We start from the raw sequence: 19837 nt of genomic DNA, 5'->3' as shown, positions 1-19837 counted from the left end.
GAAACTCGTACCATAAGGTTGTATGTTTGATGACTTTTTTTATTAATTTATCAGATACATATATTTTCTTAGAACAGAAAGCTAATGTAACAATTAATAAAATCATGGAAAACTAAAACTATTTATGATTTACTTATAAATAAAAATATAGTTAAAGAACTAATTAAAGAACAACAAATACTAGTTAACGAAGAACTAGAAAGCTAATTAAAGAACAGCAAAAATTAACAGATTAAAAAAAAAAAAAAAAGATTACTTATAACTGATGGTCAACTCTTACAATTCTCCAAATGAGAAATTAGAGGGAAAAAAAAAATTGGATAATTATGGTATCATTGTTGGGGAAAAGTATTATCAAATCTTTCTTTTTTAATTGATGTTCCAAGTAAACTATATATATATATATATATATATATATATTATCAAATTTATGACACAAAATAAAAACAAAAGACAAAAAAAAAAACGAAAAGAAAAAAAAAAAAAAAAGAAGGTAAAGATCATTATAGGCCCCTATTTTGCTTCTTTTTTTCTTTTTTTTTTAATACTACATCAATATTATGAAAAATATTATAATATATTACCAATTTTTAAAACTTTTAACAATAAATATAGAAATTAACAAATTTATTCTTCATTTAATGAAATTCTCAAACCCATAATTAAGTTATTTTTCTTTTTAAAAAAATAAATTTAAATATATTCAATGTGGATAAACTTAATTCTTGAAATTGTATTTAAAATACTTATGATTATTATATATAACTTATTATTTTTTTAATAAATCGAAAAAGAAAATTTTAGCATCATTATTTTAAATATATGGGAATTTTAGAAGAAGTGTGTATATGTGTTTGTGTGTTATTGTTATTTTTGTTTTTCTTAAGTTCTTAGAAATAAAAAAATAAATAATAAATAATTGATTAAAAAAAGGTAAATGAATAAAATTTTAATTCTTTGAGTAAAAGTTTCAAAAAATTGAACTCTATTAAAACAAAGCCAGATATGAGGTGAGAGGGCTATACTGAATTTTCATTACAACAAATTTTTTTTTTTTTAATAACAATTTTGATAATAAAGATGTATTCAAAATATGGCAAATTAGGAGGTGCTACATGGATATTTAACAAAAATAAATAAATTGACAAAGAACTTTGGGCCGGTGATGTTGACGGTTGAATCGGTAGTTTGAGCCCCAATAAACCTGGGCCCACCAATATCTTCAACAAGAATCAAAGGGGCAAAGTGGTAATACAACAAAAAAGATTACGACTTTCCGTTTTCGTCTGCAGAAGCCAGAGCATACGCGCCTCGCTGGATGAGAGAAACGCACCGTTTCGCATCTTATTTCCATTTTCCAGACAAGGCACGTCTCAAGTATATAAACTCACTCGTCTCTCCTCTCTCACCGAGCAACAAATTTTCAACCCGCTAAGGTTTCTCTCACTCTCTGTTTTGTCTATGTTTTTTCCATTTTTTTTATTGTTTATGCAAAACCTCTAAATTATAATTTTTGGTTAGACAGCAATGGTTTTCTTCTAGACTTCACTAAGTTAGAATTAATAATATTATTATTATTATTTTTTTATTAATGGTTTTCCATCTTTGTCACGGCAAGGAAATGTTTTTGGCTGATTTTCTTTCAGCTTTTTGGTTTTGACGTAGTAAATTAATATTATTACATCAACCTGTTAATTATGTTTTAGAATTAGTTTAGTTTGTAAAACTACTACTTGAATAGCAGAGAAAAAAGCATGTCTTTTTCTCTATGCAGAGCAAAATGAAATTCAAAACGTCATTTTCCTTGTATATTATATATTATTATATTTACTGATAAATGTCGCAATCTCTATAATTTTTTAAAGTTATCGCTTTTTTTTTTGTTTTTTTTTCCTTGCCTTGTTTTGTTTTGTTTTGTAAAATCTTTTTAGACTCACTCCTAGTTCCGTTTCTTGAACTCCAAGTCTTGCACTTTCTCTTTCAATGTCTTTCTGCCTATATATATTGATAACTAGTAACTCTGAAATATATGATGCAGGTTTTTCCGATTATATAGTGAAAATTGAAGCAGGAAAGAGAAACATTCAATTAAGAATCTCAAATGGGTTATCAGCACCGTCTTCTCTTTCTCATAATTTTGATGTTTGCTTCATCAAAGTGCCAATCATGGAGTTGGTTCTCATATTTCCAGGAGGCACACTCCACGGATAACCCTTCTGGTTCTGAGAGTTCTATTGGCGGTTCAGTTGCTGAATTCTCCCTGGAAGGTTTCAACGACCCCAAGGGAACCAGGCTGGTAGACAATACTAAGAAGAAATTGGCGAGCTTGAGCTCTTGCTGGCAAAATGCTTACCGGCATCTGTTTTCTGGGTGTTCGGAGATTTTTGCAGCCGATGAGAAGCGGTCGAGGTTTGCTTGGCATCTTAGTAATTGCTTTCAAAAGGACTCTGGCAGGCCTCCTTTTCCTTCTTGCGACCAAAAATCTGCAATGGCTAAGTGCCTAAAAAATTTGAATGATTTTGAGCATAAGGTTTATCTGGAATTCTACCTTGAAACCAACTCTATCTGTCATCAGTTACAGTTAAGTATAGCATATATATATATATATATATAATTCATATACATGAAATTTATAATTTTCTTTTACCTCTTAAAAAGAAACTAATAAGTTTTTTATTTTTTTATTTTTAATGCCATGGTCAGGGTTCATGTTTTCAAGCATGAAACAGAGAGACTGGTGAATGATCTGAGAACTTCAGCGCAGTATGCAGAAGAGAAATTGGAAACCATTGAAGAGAAGACAGGAAATCTTTTGAAAGGCTCAGAGCAAATACACGATTCTTTGAATTGGATTGATTTTCAAACACAGCAAGTTGCTCAAACAACAAAGAAAGTGGAAGATCATATAGATGTTTTGTCCAAGCTGTCAGAAGCACTCTATGAGCAATCCAAGAAAATCACAACTTCTCAGGAAGAGCTGCAAGAAGGGCAAGTAGAAATGAAGAAAAATATAAAAGAAGGGATGGAAATGCTTCAAGATTCGTACAGAGATTTGGGCGAAGAAATTGGCAATTTAAGAAATGAGGCTGTCGAAATAGAGAAGAAGATAACTAAAGTTGGAGACCTAATGTCATCAAAAATGAAATACCTGCAAAGCAAAGCTGATGATATTGGGAATATGGCTGGGGCGTCCTTGGATAAGCAACAGCAACTTCTAGATGGACAAACCACAGCACTCAAAGATCTTGAGTTTTTAACAAGATTTCAATCTGAAGCACTAGAAGAGAGCAGGTAAAATTTCAAAAACATTTGTTGATATTAACACAGAAATATCAGTAAAATGTCACGAATTCATTATCAATTACAGGACTACTCTGCAACGGTTAGCTGAATATGGCCATAGGCAACAAGAAGAGCTTCTTCAGCGGCAAAAACAGCTTCAGCAAGTTCACGATCACTTGATGGACAATTCCAAATCAATCTTGGCAGCTCAGGTTACTTTCTTGCCCGTGTTTTCTTTTTTCTTTTAGACTATACTTGTTTGATTTAATTGGTGGCTGGGATTACAACGTTCTCATTTTGAATTTCCATTTCTGCTTACAGGAATCCTTTGAATCGAAGCAAGCAAGCATGTTTGTTGCATTAGACAAGCTATTCGCTTTGCATAATGCAATCTTGCTCGAATCAAGGTTGATCAAAGCTTTCTTCGTTTATTGTATATCAATCTTTGTCATCTATATGTTCACTAGTACAAAGCAAACGTACACTGTCAGGCCCTGGCTATATATTGGTATGCATATTATCATATCTTATCAGAATTAGATTCATAAACTGTTATAGATTCAATTTACTTAACAATATCTCTTATGAACTAATTTTCATTTACAGGACTGTGTGTCACATTTACAGTAGAAGTTGCTATACTTCGGTTCGCAACAAATGACATTGAACAACAAACATGGATGATAAATCTTGTCAGATCAATCTTTGCACTGCTAGCTTCCGCTCAGCTTATACATGCTATTTGCACATACAGGTAAAACAATATCCAGACCAAATTGAAATTTTAATTTTAAACAGACATCAGAAATTGGGCATATTAATGAATGTCTTCAAATTATGCAGAGATTATGAAGTGCTGAACCATCAGATGCTACAGACATTGATTGAGAAGGTTAATGGCATGCAAAGAGAGGAGTTGTCATGGGACATGGATAGCGATGTAAACTGGTCTTCTTGGATAGATTTCGACTTACCAGAAGATGTAAATACAATCGAGGATCCTGACTATGTCGCTCAAGAAGAAGTTGCAGAGAATTCCATCACAACCACTTCAACAAGAAGAAAATACAACCTCCGAAACCGTCTTCGTCATTGAGAAAATTCTTGTAAAACCGATTTTCTGATCAAATTTTGAGTGTTTTAACCGTATGTTTGAATATAGCTTTAGTCTATCCTGGGATTTCAGTTTTTAAGCTTCTGAATCCCCTATATACAGTAACAATAGCATTAAATAGAAATTTTATGCCAATTGTAATAACAAGAACCTTACCCTGAAAAATAAAGCAACAGTTTCGTAAGGTTTTATGTCTACCTTGTTGATAACCTTTTCATGTTTTCTTATAATAGAAAGCTAACGTTTTGACAATTAATGAAATAAAGGAGAACTGGAATTGAGAAAAATTGCAAAGAATTATTTCTCTATGTAGGTAATATCACCAGTAGTCCTTACAAGAGCATGCTCCTCCTTTAAAATGGTGGAAGCGATTTGTATCCCTCAAGACAATCAACCTACCTGTTATGCAGGAAACATGTTTCAACCAAGTATGGCAATCTACACAAACACGAAGATTCTTTGTAATCCTTATTGGCATTTCATCAGCAGTGTGAATGAGTGCAAAAGAAGTTGCAAGTCGCTCACTGTGCCCACATACCCAAGATGTTTTCAGATCTTCGTTTACATCATGAAGCACAACACTTGTGCTTGGGATATATCCATTGTCTTGTGTAGCTTTCATTAATTCACTCCAAACCTTCTTAAATTCAGGTGAGTTACGGAGTTCAAACCCACCACCTGCCACAAACGTGTGAACTCTGTTTTTTATTTGTATCCAACTACATCCAGCCTCTTTCTTGATTCCCCTTTCCTCCATCATGTCTCTTACCATCTTCACACCCTCCCACATCTCTGCATTTGCATAAATGTTTGAGAGCATGATATAATTCCCAGGATTATTAGGTTCAAGTTCAAACAACTGCTCCGCAATGAGCTCCGCAAGAGAAACATTGCCATGGAGCCGACATGAATTGAGTAATGATCCCCATATGGTACTACTCGGCTTCATAGGCATGTTTTCCATTACCTGTAATGCTTCCTTGATTCTCCCAGCTCTTCCCAAGATGTCTATCAAACAAGCATAATGCTCAGCAGTTGGTGATACCCCATAATCCAGCTTCATCTTACTGAAAAATCTCTGTCCTTCATCAGTAAGACCTGCATGGCTACAACCAGACAACAAAGCAATAAAGGTTATGCCATCTGGTTTCATATCAGACTCAACCATCTCATAGAACAATTCCTGTGCTTTTTCCATGAACCCATTGAGTGCATACCCTGTGAGCATGGTATTCCAAGATGTCAAATCTTTACTCTGCATCCTATAGAACACTCTTCTACAGTAATCAATTGTTCCGCATTTCGCATACATGTCCATAAGTGAGTTAAGTACAAAAATATCAGGTCTATTCACTGACTTTAAAATCTGGGCATGTATTTCTTTGCCGCTGTGAAGTGCAGTCACTCGACCACAAACCGGTAATATTGTAGTAAGGGTTACCCAACTAAACCCCATTCCTTCAATTTGCATCCTCCTAAAAGTATGCAGTGAATCAAAAATTTGATCTTGACTAATAAAACCTGCAATCAAAGTGTTCCATGAAACAAGATTTCGTTGAGGCATTCCGTCAAACACCTTCAAGACTTCATCGGAACAACCCAACTCCGCATACAGTCTTAAAAGAGCATTATTCACCACTTGATCAGGTTCTTCTTTAGACTTTACAATCTGGGCATGAACAGATATACCGAACCGCAAATTTAACAAGTCCACCGACGCCTTCAAGGCGGCCGAAAACGCAAAGTTACCAGGCTGGACGAACCGGCACAACATCTCACAGTAGAGAAGCAAAGCTCGTTCAGGTTGCCCATTTCTCGAACACCCAATAGCCATAGCCACCCAAACCTGTCCAGGAACATGCTCGTCGTCAATCCCATCTTCAAAAACACCGAAAGCATCATCGACTCGGCCACAAATGGAGAAGAGTGTAATGAGCTTGCTTTTCAAGGTGGGGTTGTTGAGGAGGCGTAGATTTCCTCCGTTTCTGTGGAGAAGAAGCTGACGGTAGAGTCTTTGACCATGTTCTAAGGACCTTCTGGAGATACAGGCATGGAGGAAGACGGAGTATGCCTCGACATCCGGTTCGGTGGCCGGAAACTTGGACGGCCAGGATTCGATCAGGCGAAGAGCGTCATCAAGTTTTCCAGATTTCGCGAGAGATTTGAGAAGGGAGTTTGGAGTGTTGGAGTTTCGGTGCCTCTGAGAGACATTCGGACCCGAGGTTGCAGTTAAGTTAGTTGAGATAGCTATGTTCGTTGATAGAGAAATGGCGGGAATCATTTCTCTCTCTTTTATCTCTCAGGTTGGTTGGGCTTTCACTCTCCTATATAAATTATCCATTATAGGATAAGCAAAAGGCAGAATTTATTTATTCGTTTAATAATTTTTTTTTTCTAAATTTTTAAAAAATTATTCTTGAATAACTATTTTTGTGTTTAAAAAAATTATCGGAAAAGAAAATATTTTTAGTGCTCAAACAAATTCAGGTACCTTACAGATTTTGAAAGTACTATATATGACTAAATAAGAAAAATGATTATTTTAGAAATATTTATAAATTTATAATCTTCACTTCAGTAGTATTTCTCTTTACTCTTTAACATCTTCTTTAAAAAGAAAAATAAAGTAAAAAGTTTTATTTGGTGGATCATAATTGAATTCCTAATTTTACATACTCTCTTTTACATCTAAACTTTTTGGTCTTGATAGTTTTTATTTGATCCAGTTCCAGTTGCAATTCGAGTTTGGTACAATTGAATTTTCCTTGATTTTGGTGTCCTTGAATATCAAATCATGGAAAAAAATTGCAAATATGGGTTCAACTCCCTCCCTATAAGTCATTTGATTTTGATGTCAAAACCAAAATTATGTTTTAAAAAAACACAGGAAATTGTTTGTAAAATCATGGAGCGTATTTATCATCACCAACACCACCAACAACATAATAATTACCTTAGTAAGTGTCAAATATTCAATGTCAAATTCTAATTTCAAAAAAACAAAAAAAATTACAAGTTTACAGGTTTACAACCAAGATCAATAGATTTCATGACAGCATCTAACACCAGTTGTGTCTTCCTACTAATCTCAGGCCATTTCCCATTTGGTGAATTCCCATAATCTCTAATGCCTTCAACAAGCCCTGCAAGCTCTTCAACCATCAAAACCTCCTGAGGCAGCTTAGAATCCACTATGAGTTCCTCAGGTTTTGCAGTCCACCCAATCTGGAGTTCTGAATACTTAGCACCAGAAACAAATTCGAATGAAGCAGAATCCTCCCGGAATGGGATGATGAAGTCGGCGAGATGGAGGTTGCCATTAGACCCCGATACTGCCAAGTCCATGGAGGATTCGGAGAGGAAAGAGCAGTGGATTATTGCAACCGTGTTGTCTTCCCAATGGAAGGAAGCAGTGCATGTCAATGTGACCCCTGCTGAGTTTTTTATGGTACCTGGTAAAGCAGTGACTATAGATGGTAATTTATAGTCTTTTGCCCATAAGAAAGCTCCTATGCAATACCAAGCAAGGTCCCCAACTGCACCAAGAGAGTCTAAGTCTGGCTTTACTCTGATGTTGCTTTCAAAGAATTCTGGGGGCATTAAAGTTGTTGATGTGCTATGAATCTTAAGCCACAAGAGAATAAAACCATTAATACTAATAAGAGACGTTGTGAAAAATCATATGGAACTAATAAAGCTCTACTTATGAACACATGAAATTTACCTTTTTCTTTTTGGTTCAAAACTAAACATATGAATATGTTAATTTAGGACAGCATCTTTTCTTATCTTTTTCTTTTTCATTTTTTTTCCCCCTATTATTTGCCCTAAAACCATCATATACACATTAAAATAATAATAATAATAATAATGCTATATGAAATATAACTAGATAAGCCCCTAAAACTAAAATCATTATATAAATCCCTTAAAAGGGTTTCACCAAGAAAGAAAAAAAAATCCCTTGAAAGGGAGAAAAAAACCCAAATCATTTCATAAATCATTTTATTTTAATCCAATAAAAATTATGTAGAAAAGGAAAATTTGCATCTGTTCCATGTACTTTATGTTACCATATAAAAGCAGCTTAAGAATTCACTTTCGCTTCTATTTTTTTCTTTATTTAATGGATTTTAAAATTGAAAACATAGATATCTTCAAATATAAAAAATAAAATAAAAAAATCAAAAGAGAGTAAACCATGTCTGCAAATAAAGTTCATAACCCAGTGTCATATGACTTTTGGCACTTACAAAATTAACTTGACCAAGGAGCTTGGAATCAAAAATCAACTCCTTCATTCTGGCAGTCCTAGGGTGATGCAGCCACATACTTCCATCCATGAACTGCACACCGTTAGATTGGCATGCTTCCAAGATCCGATCAAGTTCATGCACATCAAGAGCCGTCGGTTTCTCCAACAGCAAATGCTTCTTCTTACGGGCGGCCAAGATTGCCCACTGCAAGTGAAGGCTGGTTGGTAGTGGAACATAAACCGCATCCACACATGGGTCGTCCAGCACCTGATCATAGCTCCCGTAGACCTTGACCAGAGTCTCGGATAGTCCACAGAGGGCTGCAAATTTCTGGGCCTTTTCAATGGACCGGCTTCCAATGGCGTGGAGGGTGGCTCTGGAAGCTAGACTTATAGCTCGGATCACTTTCCTAGCAATCTGGGCACATCCTATTATACCAAAACGAATCGTTTTTGTTTGGGACTCTGCCATTTCTCTTTTGCTTTGCTCTAGGACTTGAAGTTCAGTTCGGAGATATAGACGAGAAAGACAAAAAAACAAAAAGATTTTTTTTTTTTTTTTTTTTTGGGGTTTTGTTTAGGTTTTGTTTTTGGGAGAAAAAAGATGATCAAAATTAGACAGTAAAACAAATGACAAAACGATGCGTGGCTTCATTTCTGACCGTTAGTTTCAACTTTTAAGAAAATGTCATTTTTATGTCTTTAATCACCTTATCTTTTACAGTTCTAGATAAATCTTCGGTAGCCTAGATTTTAACCCCTTATTCCAATATTTTTTGAAAAAATAATAAAAATAATAAAAAAATAAAAAATAAAAACTATACCATTATATCGTAATGGGAAATGACTTTTCAATGAGAACAGCTCATCTGTTAACTAATGATAAAGGTTTTCAATGGAATAGCCTCTGAAGTTGCTCCAAATTCCCCTGCATGCAGTCTTTTCCCAAGAGTCGTTTTCTTTCCCATCAATTTCAAATGACATGTTCACATAAGTCAGCAAGTCTAATGTTTCTCATCTCCATTCAATTCTGTGTATTCTAAAATTTGATTCTGATCACAAAATTTTGCTATGCGACCATATCAATTTTGATCGACATATTTAGGAAAATTTGTGCATCTCCGAGTGAAAACTATGTTATCTGTACTGCAATGCAGCCAATTCTGTCAAAGTGATTTGCTTTGATTGCATCTAGTCCAGTTTAAAACCAAGGACGCTTGTTGCAATCTAGATGGCAGCTCTTGTGAAGTGACCTTACCATTGCTCAAAAAGAACCTTTTTCAACAACAAATTATCTTCATCATTGCTGCTGTTGCTGAGTTTCAGGGAGAATCAAGCACTCGAAGATCCGATAGCTGACAGTATGTTTCATCTCCATCGAGGGCAATTAGATTTGGATGATGCTCTTTGTTACCAATAGTCATTGCAAGAGCAGACGCCATTGCTGAAACGGTGGAAGCGGTTTGAGTCTCTCACAACAATCTCCTTCTGAAATAACTTTGAGGCTAGTTTCATGAAATTATGGCAATCTACGCATATTCGGATGTTCTTTATAATTCTTATCACACTCCCACCCCGAGACAAACTGTCTTGATTCATAATGGCAAAGATCAAAGCTAGTTTCTCACTGTGATGATACAAATGCTCCTCTTTTTGCTCCTCTTCTACATCATGCAAGGCCAAGCTTGTTTCAGGCACATATCCCATCTCCTTTAATTGTCCAATTAGTCCTTCGATCTTTCTGGATATAACCTCCCTTTCTGGATGAGACCGACCTCCAGAGGCAAACTCATGAACCTGGTTACCAATCTCAATCCAACTTAATCCTGGTTCCTTTCTCACTCCATATCCTTTCATTTCCTTCCAGATTAGGCCAGCTTCATCGAAGTTACCGCCAGAGCTAAATACATTTGACATTTGCACATAACCCAATGATTTCCCTGGCTCCAGCTCCTTTAGCTTATCTGCAGCTAACTTGGCTAGCTCTGTCTTCCCATGTTTCCTACAAGATCCAAGCAGTGCACTCCAGACCACAGAGTCTGGCTCCATTGGCATTTTACTTATAAGTTTCTCAGCCTCACGGATTCGTCCTGCTCGCCCAAGAATGTCAACCATGCAGGCATAGTGATCAAGATGAGGAACAATACCATAATTTTCAGACATGCTTTCAAATATTTCAACTCCTTCTTCCACCAGTCCAGCATGACTACAAGCAAAGAGAAGAGCAACAAAGGAAGCGTGATCAGGTTGGACGTTCATTCGAGAAAAGAGATGCAATGCCTCTTTAGCTTGTCCATGCAAGGCATAAGCCTTGAGCATAGAATTCCAAGAAATCACATCACGATTTCTAATTTCATCAAATACTCGTTTGGACAGAGAAATTGAAGGACTCCTAGCATAAGCATGGATCAAGGAATTTGAAAGTACTGTGTCGCTCTCAAACCCAGCTTTAATTACTTGTGAATGGACTGCTGATGTATTTCTCTCTGTTATAAGGCCTGCACAAGCTTTTAAGACAATCGAGAAAGTATACCGATCAGGAGCAAGGTCCCCATGGTACAGCTGAGAATAAAGGAAGAACGCTTCTTCTGGATCACGCTCTGCAAATGTAGTTATGATGCTGGTCCATGAAACAATATCTCCATAACAATTTGTCTCCAAGAAGAGCTTGTAACAGTCATCAACATGCCCTCCAAGATCTGAATAAGCTCTAACCAATGCAGTTGCCACTTTGACGTCTGATATAAACCCAGTTTTCACAGTGAGACAATGCAATTGAGAACATAACCTCAAACACAAATTACTACCATTTTCACTGCTTCCACAGAAGGCTGAAAGAACACTGAGTAGTGTGCTACTGTCAAAACCGATTCTTTCATAGCGCATTTGCATAAATAGATCCATAGCTTGAGCTCCAAGTCCATGAAACTGAAACACTGCAATCATGGAATTCCAAGATACAAGATTCTGAAACTCCATGGCCTTAAACATAGTCCAAGCTTCATCTATACGATCACCTAGTTCATCCTCATAACCACCACCTTTGCTATACATTGTAATAAGAGCATTTGCAACAAAAACAGAAGCATCCCAAGACATTTTCAAAGCAAGTGCATGTACCTGCCGGCCATCACGGCCACCACACGAACTAAGCACGCTGGCAAAAGAGAACTCATTCGGACGGAAGTGGCCCAGCATGCTGGAAAACAAACGAAAACAATCCCCACCTTGCCCACGTTGTGCATACCCCGAGATGAGAGCAGTCCAAGAAACAAGGTTTCTCGTGGGCATTTCGTCAAACAACCGATGGGCATAGTCCAAGTAACCAGATTTACAGTACATGTTGATAATATGGTTGGTGATAAAGAGGTCAGTTGAATTGGCGGCGTTGTGGGCAACCATGAACCTGTGAAGAGACCGACCTTCATGGAAGAAACCATGGCGGGCACATTCATGGAAGAGAGTGGCGTAGGTTTGTTGGCAATGAGGAGTTTCGAGAGTGTAGAAGAGGGAAAGTGCTTCTTTCAGGTGGCCGCACGTGGCTAGCACGCGCACCCTCTCGAGAAGATTACGATGTTCAGGGTTGAGGTTTCCATGCGCGTGAAGACTGACTGAGCTTCCGCTTCTGAACGAGGTGTACCACGCGCGGGCGCCAAGGTGTAACATCACGCTCTTGTTATCTGCGAGTGTAGAAAAACGCGTTGTTTTTCATGAGATAATATGATTTTCGTGTTTTAAAAATGGATAATGGGTCAGGTTCTCGGTTTGGGCTATAACCCAATGGGTTTTTGTTTTTTTTTTTTTTTGTTTTTTTTTTTTTCATGGCCAATACTCTTGAAATTTCACTCCAGTTTATTTTTATTTTCTCAACTATTTTTTTTTTTCTCTCTTGCCATTGCACAAAATTCTTAATCTCATAAAACGTTGAACTCAATCTAGAAAAACTCTTTCTAAAACCGTGTTATATTAGTTATTTATTATTATTATTTTAGAAAAAAATTAAACATCTAAAGGCTCCTTTTGTACTACGAACTTTTTATAGGTTTGTTTCTTCTTCCATGGTTGTGGTTCTGGGCTTATCCATCTTCATGAGAACAAAAAGCTCTCTGCCTTTTGAAGGTTTATTTCTTATCTTTATTGTTATTTTTCCTAGAGACCCTTTCAAATGTTAAGCTTGTAAAATTGTCTTACATTCTGAAAATGGTTGGAGGGAAATTTCCATAAATTGTAGACATTGGATAAGGAAACCCAAAACCAAGAAAACTTTGCCCATAATCCACGATTTTCTTTTGGGCCTTACCAAGCCCATTAAAAGAAAAATATCAATTTGTAGAAAGTGATAGACACAACAATTCAAACTTAGAGAGAGAAAGAAAATACATGGAAGCTTAAAAAATTATTGCTTGTTCCCCAAAACATCCATAATCTCATTATAAAGAAATTTTGAAAACGAAACCAAGAAACTAAACTTAAAGCTTTAAAAAGAATGGGAAAAAAAAATAAAAAATCCAAAGAGTGCTTCGTTCCTTTCCTTTCTACTATATCTTTCTTTTGCTCTTGTTGTCCATTAAAAAAAAAAAAAATGGTGTAAAAAATTATTTAATTATTTGGAATGTTTAATTCTTAATGACATGGCAATTTCTTTAAACATGGCATTAAATAACTTGAAGTGGTACCAATTGACCTGGTACCATCGAGAGTCATGCAAGATTCTCTCGCTAGATAGAAGTTTGATGAGAGACAAGTAATGGGCAATACTAAGTATCAAATTTTTTCATCAAAATTTTATTAATCAATTATATGATAGTTTTTAAATGATTATTCAACTGCTACTATCCTATATTCATGGGAATTAATTACTACTAAAAGGCTACCAAATCATTGGATATCAAAATTTTGGTAAAATAATTTGATTAGTCTAGATTTACTCAAAAAAATAATAATAATAATAATTAGAGATTCAAAAGGAAGAAGGGAAGATGAGAGTCATATAGTTTGGTATGTCTGTAAATTTTTGTACTTTTTTGCATGCAAAATTTACAAAAGCCCATCAAATAAAATATATGGGCTTTTGAAGAGGCCCATATATAAGGTGTATTTTCGCATGCCATATTTCTGTGTTTAGTTGTTTAATTTCTATGTGGATTAGAATGTGGATTTTGTTATATTTCTGCTAATTTGTATATATATGACAACATTCTTTCCCGTATCATTAGATGCTGCAAATTCAAAGAACAAGAGGAAGAAAATAAAAGTGTCTGGATGATGAAATTAAGGTGAAAAAACACTGGGAATACAACTTTCCTTTCTAGTAGTACACCATATATGTTTGCTCCAAGTTTTGGGCTTAATTACCCTATATATATATATATATATATATATGTGTGTGTGTGTGTGTGTGTGGCATCATACTATTTACATACTCTACTCTTAATGAATATGATTATGATACTTTGAAGTGCATATTTTTTGTGTATATTTTTGTAAAAATCATAAGCAAAGTTTGGAATATATATCCCTTAGGTGAAATTAACCTTTCTGTAGCACCACCTTAAATAGTTTGGAGGAGGAACACAAATTTATTAAGTACAAGCTGCCAAATATTCTTCGTAATTCCTTTTAATTGATAATTAGTTGTGAATATTGTGATGTATTTGGTTATAGGTAAAACTGAGGCATAATTTATTCACCATAGAAAACTCTAGGGCAGAATTTGAATCAGGGTCCACATGATACAATATTTGTTTGCTATTATAAATAAATAAGTATATACATTATATTATATAATATAGTAAATAGAGAGAGGGCTTTAAATGCGAGGCAGACAATATGGTCAGCAACTTTTGTGAAGGACAATGTCAGCCTCTATCTTCAGGCCCTTGTGATGTGAACGCTCAGTCACACACATTTGCATAAAACCCGCTCCTGTTTATTATTTCCAAAAAACTATTTCTTTCTTTCCTTTTATTATTTTTTATTCTTTTTCTTCTCTCTCTCTCTCTCTCTCTCTCTCTCTCACTTTGCCTCATTTTCACTGCCTTACCAGTAGAGGTACATAAGTCAAAAATAAAAAATAAAAAATAAAAAGTGGGAAGGAAAACCAGCAGTCTAATCCACAAAGACATATATGCATCCCATTTGCATTAATGCATGAATATCATATGGTCATCATACCCTCATAATAGTTTCTTCTTTTTCACTTTTGTTGTTGTCAGAAAGAGAAATTTAAAGAAAAGTTAAAAAGTGCTTTTGAGAAAAGGAATGACTTTTTTTTTCTTTTTTATTATTTCTAGCCTCCTACTTTCTTAGTCACTCTACTTTGTTATTTTATATGTAGGAAAGTATCTCTCTCTTGCTCTTTCTCTTTCTATTCCATGCACAACTCTCTATTATATTTTATTTTTCATCAATCATAAAGCAATCGATTACAAAATCATTTCCTCACCTCTCACATCATACTATCTTTTCTCCTCTGCCAAAAAAGTCCTGTATCCTTCTGCCTCTTCTCCATTTATTACTCTTATTTCGAGGAATGGGCCTTCCAGGGCTACCCCACACCACCATGCACCATTCTCTCTCTCTCTCTCTCATTTGTCAACTTCAAAGCGTACAACTTTGTTCCATGTGTCAATCCATAATAAGAGATAGTGCCTTCTGGACTTTTCTTCACCATTACTTGGAAAAAATAAACTCATATGCATGAAAACCATTTCTCTTTACCTCTTGTCCCCCCTAGAGCCTGTTTAGAAAGCGAAAAATTATTGCCTCTTTTGTATAGTAGTCAATCATTTACAATCTCTATCTTAGGTTTTAATTAAAACCAAAATTAACTAGGAAATAATAGAAAGAAGAAAAACTATTGCACTTTAATCTTCGATAAATTATGGGAAATTATAGCACAAAAAAAGTTAGAGAATAACTTGGGTAGGTTTGTCTCTATATGTTAAATTATAAAAAGTCTCAAATAATTCAAGAAGGAATTAATTCTCCATGGAGCAAAGCAAAACAAAAGACCATTGTACAAGGTTGTGCATTGAATAAAAAGTCAAAATCATCTTCTTCATTTGAACTTCAGGTATATACCTTAAGAGTCTAATAGTATCTTATAGTAACTAGCCTATTGCAATATGATGAATTTTCAGATTCTCTTGACCATCCTCAACCTTTTTGATGTTCCATTCCATGCTAGGAATTTTAATAACTAGCTATGCAATTCAAATAAAGCCATCTCATTTTTCATACTTAGGTGGATACTGTTAACAAAAATATTAATATAATGAACCCATATTTTAATAGCTTAAACTTTTAGAAATCGTAGTAATTTATCATAATATCAAAGATTTACTTTTCTCTATTCTTGTGTAATTATAAGTTGAATGTAGATAGAGTTTTCAAGAAGCAAAAGGTCGTAGGCTGCATGGAGGCGCCAAGAAGGTACAGAAAAATGAAAGTAAAACACAGTCGATCAAGTTGATGGGGTGGTAGGGTTCGCAATGTCGGTTTATGGGGTGGTGTAGAGTACATTCTCTTGTTGCTGGTCTTTCACCTTCAATATATTCGCTCGTCAAAGAGGATGAAAATGATGGACCCCACTTTCTTTTCTTCAAATCCTCACATTGCATAAAAGTAGATTCTAGACTCATCTCTCTCTCTCTCTCTCTCTCTCCCCCTTCCCCCCCATCTATCTCTCATATTTATTAATGAAACAACTACTAACCCTACTCCAAACCATATGTGTTTCCTTGTGTAGGGTTGAAAGCTAGGTAACCTACATGTGAGCATGGTACATAAGTGCGAAGATAAAAACTTATGTGCCTTCAATGAAAATATCTAAACTATAAACTATTTTGAATTTCCTAGCGAAAAGATATGATTTCTGTAGCATCTAATAAGATACCATCTTTAAGACCAATTGATTTTCTCTCAATGCCACTGACCAATGGGTGATAACTTCAGATTCTGGGTTTGATCAAAAGAAACTCTAAAGAAGGATATATTTCATTATGGTAGAGTATTTGTAGATACTTAGGGGTAAAATTTAGGGTTAGGAAAATATTGCTAGGGATATTGACATTTTCAATTTTAAAGGCTCAAACATTTGTTTTTTTCTCTGGGCGTTGAAAATTGATTATAGAGTAGGAATAGGAAAAAAAAAAAAAAAAAAAAAAAAAAGGAGTGTTGATAAGAATGACACGTCGTATTCAATTCAACTGGTTGTGTTGTGGTCCATATTGATTTAGGTTATATGAAAATGGGAGTCCTCTTCTGTAAACACCACGCGACTCATCATCAAAACTTTCACTGCCATAACAACCACCATATCCATCTCACTACACGTGAAACTACCCATATCCTACTATATATAATTTGGCTTTATATATATATATATATATACATATGCCACTTATTTGGTTAAGGGTAATTTACATCTTACTCATATTTATATAATAGAAAAAGGTTGTGATGAGATGTTTCACCATTCTTTTCCTTCTTAACAAAATAAGACGAACTTTCACGATCACCCTTCTTAACAAAATAATAAGATCTTTCACAATCAAAAAATATCAGTAATATTACAAATTATAAGTTATTTCACATTCAATAGATATCGGAAATACCATAAACACCAAATAATATATAAAATTTCGATAGCAACTAATGTGTTATTGATCACTTTGTATTTGATCGAGGGATTTTATCCGGATATGGTTGAATTCAAGACCTTGAGGTGTTCTGTTATTGACTTTATTGCTGGACAAAGCCTATGAAAGTTAATTTGATTATTAGACTGTCAGTAGTAGAACTTAAAGTATGTATTTTGATTTTTATCCTTTGTATGTATTTTGATTTTTATCCTTTGAGTTTTTATTCTAAGAATATAATTTATTTTGGCCTCCAAATTGGTCTAAAATAATATAGATATTATTTTTGTTTAGTTATGATCTTTCCATAAATGAAATAAATAATAACCATCATAATGAAATTAGGAACTTCATTGAGAAGTTATGCAATGTCACAATTCATATGTTTTATACAATGCATATGGTCAACATGGGGATCAATATTAATTACATGTATAAGGTCAATTTACATTCCACAAAGGAAATAAAAAATAATTTTCATCATTACATCATACATATGTCTACTAGGCTTCGCAACATATATTTTTCAAACAATAAGAAAATGAAACCACGTGATCATGCTATGTTTAGCCAATTGATATACACATTACTGAAATCCTTTGTCTTAGTGAGGCCGCCAAATTATGAATAGAGAAGGATATATATATTATAGGATTGATGTGACAATTCAGATATCATGTCAATTTAGAAAGAGTTTTATGTTAAATTATGAGGGTATATAACATCATTTCAATTCATATATAATTTAATTTCGCCAAGGATTTGGACTTAATTCATCATTAACATATTAAAGAGGAATTAAAGAATAATTCCAACTAACGATTAAGTGATCTATCCTAATTATTTTTTATTTTATTTTATTTTATGAGAAAACCCTAATTAATCTTATTTTATTGGATATACCATCCGTGTGTTTAATTGGACTGGACAATTGAAACTGATTGAACTACATTTAAAATAGCCAAATCCCCGTTCAACAAATATGCAAGCATTTTGAGTTAAATCAATGTATATATACATGCATCCCCATATATATGAAAATATTGCATGCTAACTCTACAGTTTTTTTTTTTTTTTTTTTTTTAACTTTTAACCTTTTATTTTACTTTCCAGTTCCAAGTAGCATAGTTTTGTATGCATTGAAAAACTGGCACCAATTTAATTTTCATCACGTATAGGACAGTGGTTTTCCAAGTTTCAAAGAAAATTATGTTAGACAATAGACAAGGTCTTGTTTCCCAGGCCGTACGTTATTTAACCCTACAAGAAGCAAATATAATCCGTGCAAACTTGTTAATTTTCCCAGGCACTATTTATATTTTTCAAATTAGTATATATATATATATATATATATATATATATATATATAATTACTACTTTCATTTTTTTTTTCTTTACAAAAATTATTTCAATCTCGACATCCATGCTTCCGTCGAATGATATGCCACCACACAAAATCTCTCACATTATCGGAAATAGTCAAAACTATTAATGCAAACAAAACTCCATGTGAAGATCAGAATTAGTGTCACATATTTCACAGACACAATTGCCCCATATTCTACATTTTGATTTCTCTTTTATTATCTTCCATCCTGAATGTTTTTGTTGGATTAGTTCAATTCCTGTATATTTTCAATGGGGAAATTAATTACTTGCAGGACAACATTACTGTTACTTGCAGGACAATACTACTGCTAAAGAACTATAGAAAGGACAAAGTTATTATTATTATTATTATTATTTAAAAATTTTAATATTAAATGCGGAAGATTAATTTTCTTTTTTCTTTGTTTTTAACTTTGAAAATAGTGGATTTTGTCATAGAGCTATTTCTTGGACAAACTTCCATAAAATTTGAACAAATGGGATAGGCACTTTAATTTTGTTTTCCAATATTTTGAGGGTCTTTTAAAGGATCTAGGATTTCTCCCTAAGGTGAAATTTTATTTATTCAGAATAGGCACTTTCATCCAAAAAAATACATATATATACAAATTAAAAAAAGCATAAGCATTTTATTTTTAGTACTGATTTTGTGTGGCACCCCAGCTGCTACCCCAAGTAATTATTAATTGGTTTGCTTTGGCTTTTAGCATTTAAATTTTCTTTGAAAATATTAACAACTTGGTTGAAGAATTAATTCCACGTGGCTGGTCAAAATACAGTATATAATGAGAAAACAAGGCTGACCATGGGACCTATAAGTTTGATTAGATAACTGCATCTCCAGCTGATTTGTATTTAGTTCTGGAGACATATAATAAAAGAAATCTGGAGCGCATAGTGTGTGTATATATATATATATATATATATAGGTCCTTTGAGTTTACCCTACAAAAAATTATGAAAACTTAAGGCATAATCTCTTTACTGCCAGATTCCAAGGCTATACAAGTACTTTTTGGACCCCAAGAATTTGAAGCCCTAGCCATATTCTGTACCATTTTTTTTTTTTAAGGTACATTCTATACCTTAAGCACTTAAATTAATTTATATATATATATATATAGATGCAAGTTTATTTAGGTCATATCCCTTTTA

The 19837-nt window shown here is 34.1% G+C and overlaps 4 protein-coding genes across 4 annotated transcripts; 1 reads left to right on the top strand and 3 right to left on the bottom strand.

Annotated features, from left to right (window-relative positions):
• Positions 1–1327: 1327 nt before the first annotated feature.
• Positions 1328–4580, top strand: LOC107416168 (protein GAMETE EXPRESSED 1). Its single transcript, XM_016024628.4, has 7 exons — positions 1328–1436; positions 2039–2580; positions 2704–3291; positions 3368–3494; positions 3604–3790; positions 3889–4036; positions 4126–4580. The coding sequence occupies exons 2-7, from the start codon at positions 2102–2104 to the stop codon at positions 4376–4378; spliced, it is 1782 nt and encodes a 593-aa protein (XP_015880114.3). The 5' UTR covers positions 1328–1436; positions 2039–2101; the 3' UTR covers positions 4379–4580.
• A 15-nt stretch (positions 4581–4595) lies between these two features.
• LOC107416164 (pentatricopeptide repeat-containing protein At3g14330) lies at positions 4596–6739 on the bottom strand. The gene has a single exon (XM_016024619.4). It carries the CDS (start codon positions 6675–6677, stop codon positions 4716–4718), a length of 1962 nt encoding a protein of 653 aa, XP_015880105.4. The 5' UTR covers positions 6678–6739; the 3' UTR covers positions 4596–4715.
• Positions 6740–7311: 572 nt separating this feature from the next.
• Positions 7312–9130, bottom strand: LOC107405945 (uncharacterized oxidoreductase At4g09670). The gene is made up of 2 exons (XM_016013036.4): positions 8650–9130; positions 7312–8020 (listed from the first exon to the last, which is right to left on the bottom strand). Exons 1-2 carry the CDS (start codon positions 9121–9123, stop codon positions 7406–7408), a joined length of 1089 nt encoding a protein of 362 aa, XP_015868522.3. The 5' UTR covers positions 9124–9130; the 3' UTR covers positions 7312–7405.
• A 921-nt stretch (positions 9131–10051) lies between these two features.
• On the bottom strand, positions 10052–12463 carry LOC107407153 (pentatricopeptide repeat-containing protein At1g71420). The gene has a single exon (XM_016014384.4). It carries the CDS (start codon positions 12315–12317, stop codon positions 10062–10064), a length of 2256 nt encoding a protein of 751 aa, XP_015869870.3. The 5' UTR covers positions 12318–12463; the 3' UTR covers positions 10052–10061.
• Positions 12464–19837: the final 7374 nt, after the last annotated feature.

Source organism: Ziziphus jujuba, chromosome 4, assembly GCF_031755915.1.
Source record: "Ziziphus jujuba cultivar Dongzao chromosome 4, ASM3175591v1".
NCBI lineage: Eukaryota > Viridiplantae > Streptophyta > Magnoliopsida > Rosales > Rhamnaceae > Ziziphus > Ziziphus jujuba.
Note: the sequence above shows the minus strand (reverse complement) of the source record. Positions and strands in the feature narration are given on the sequence as shown.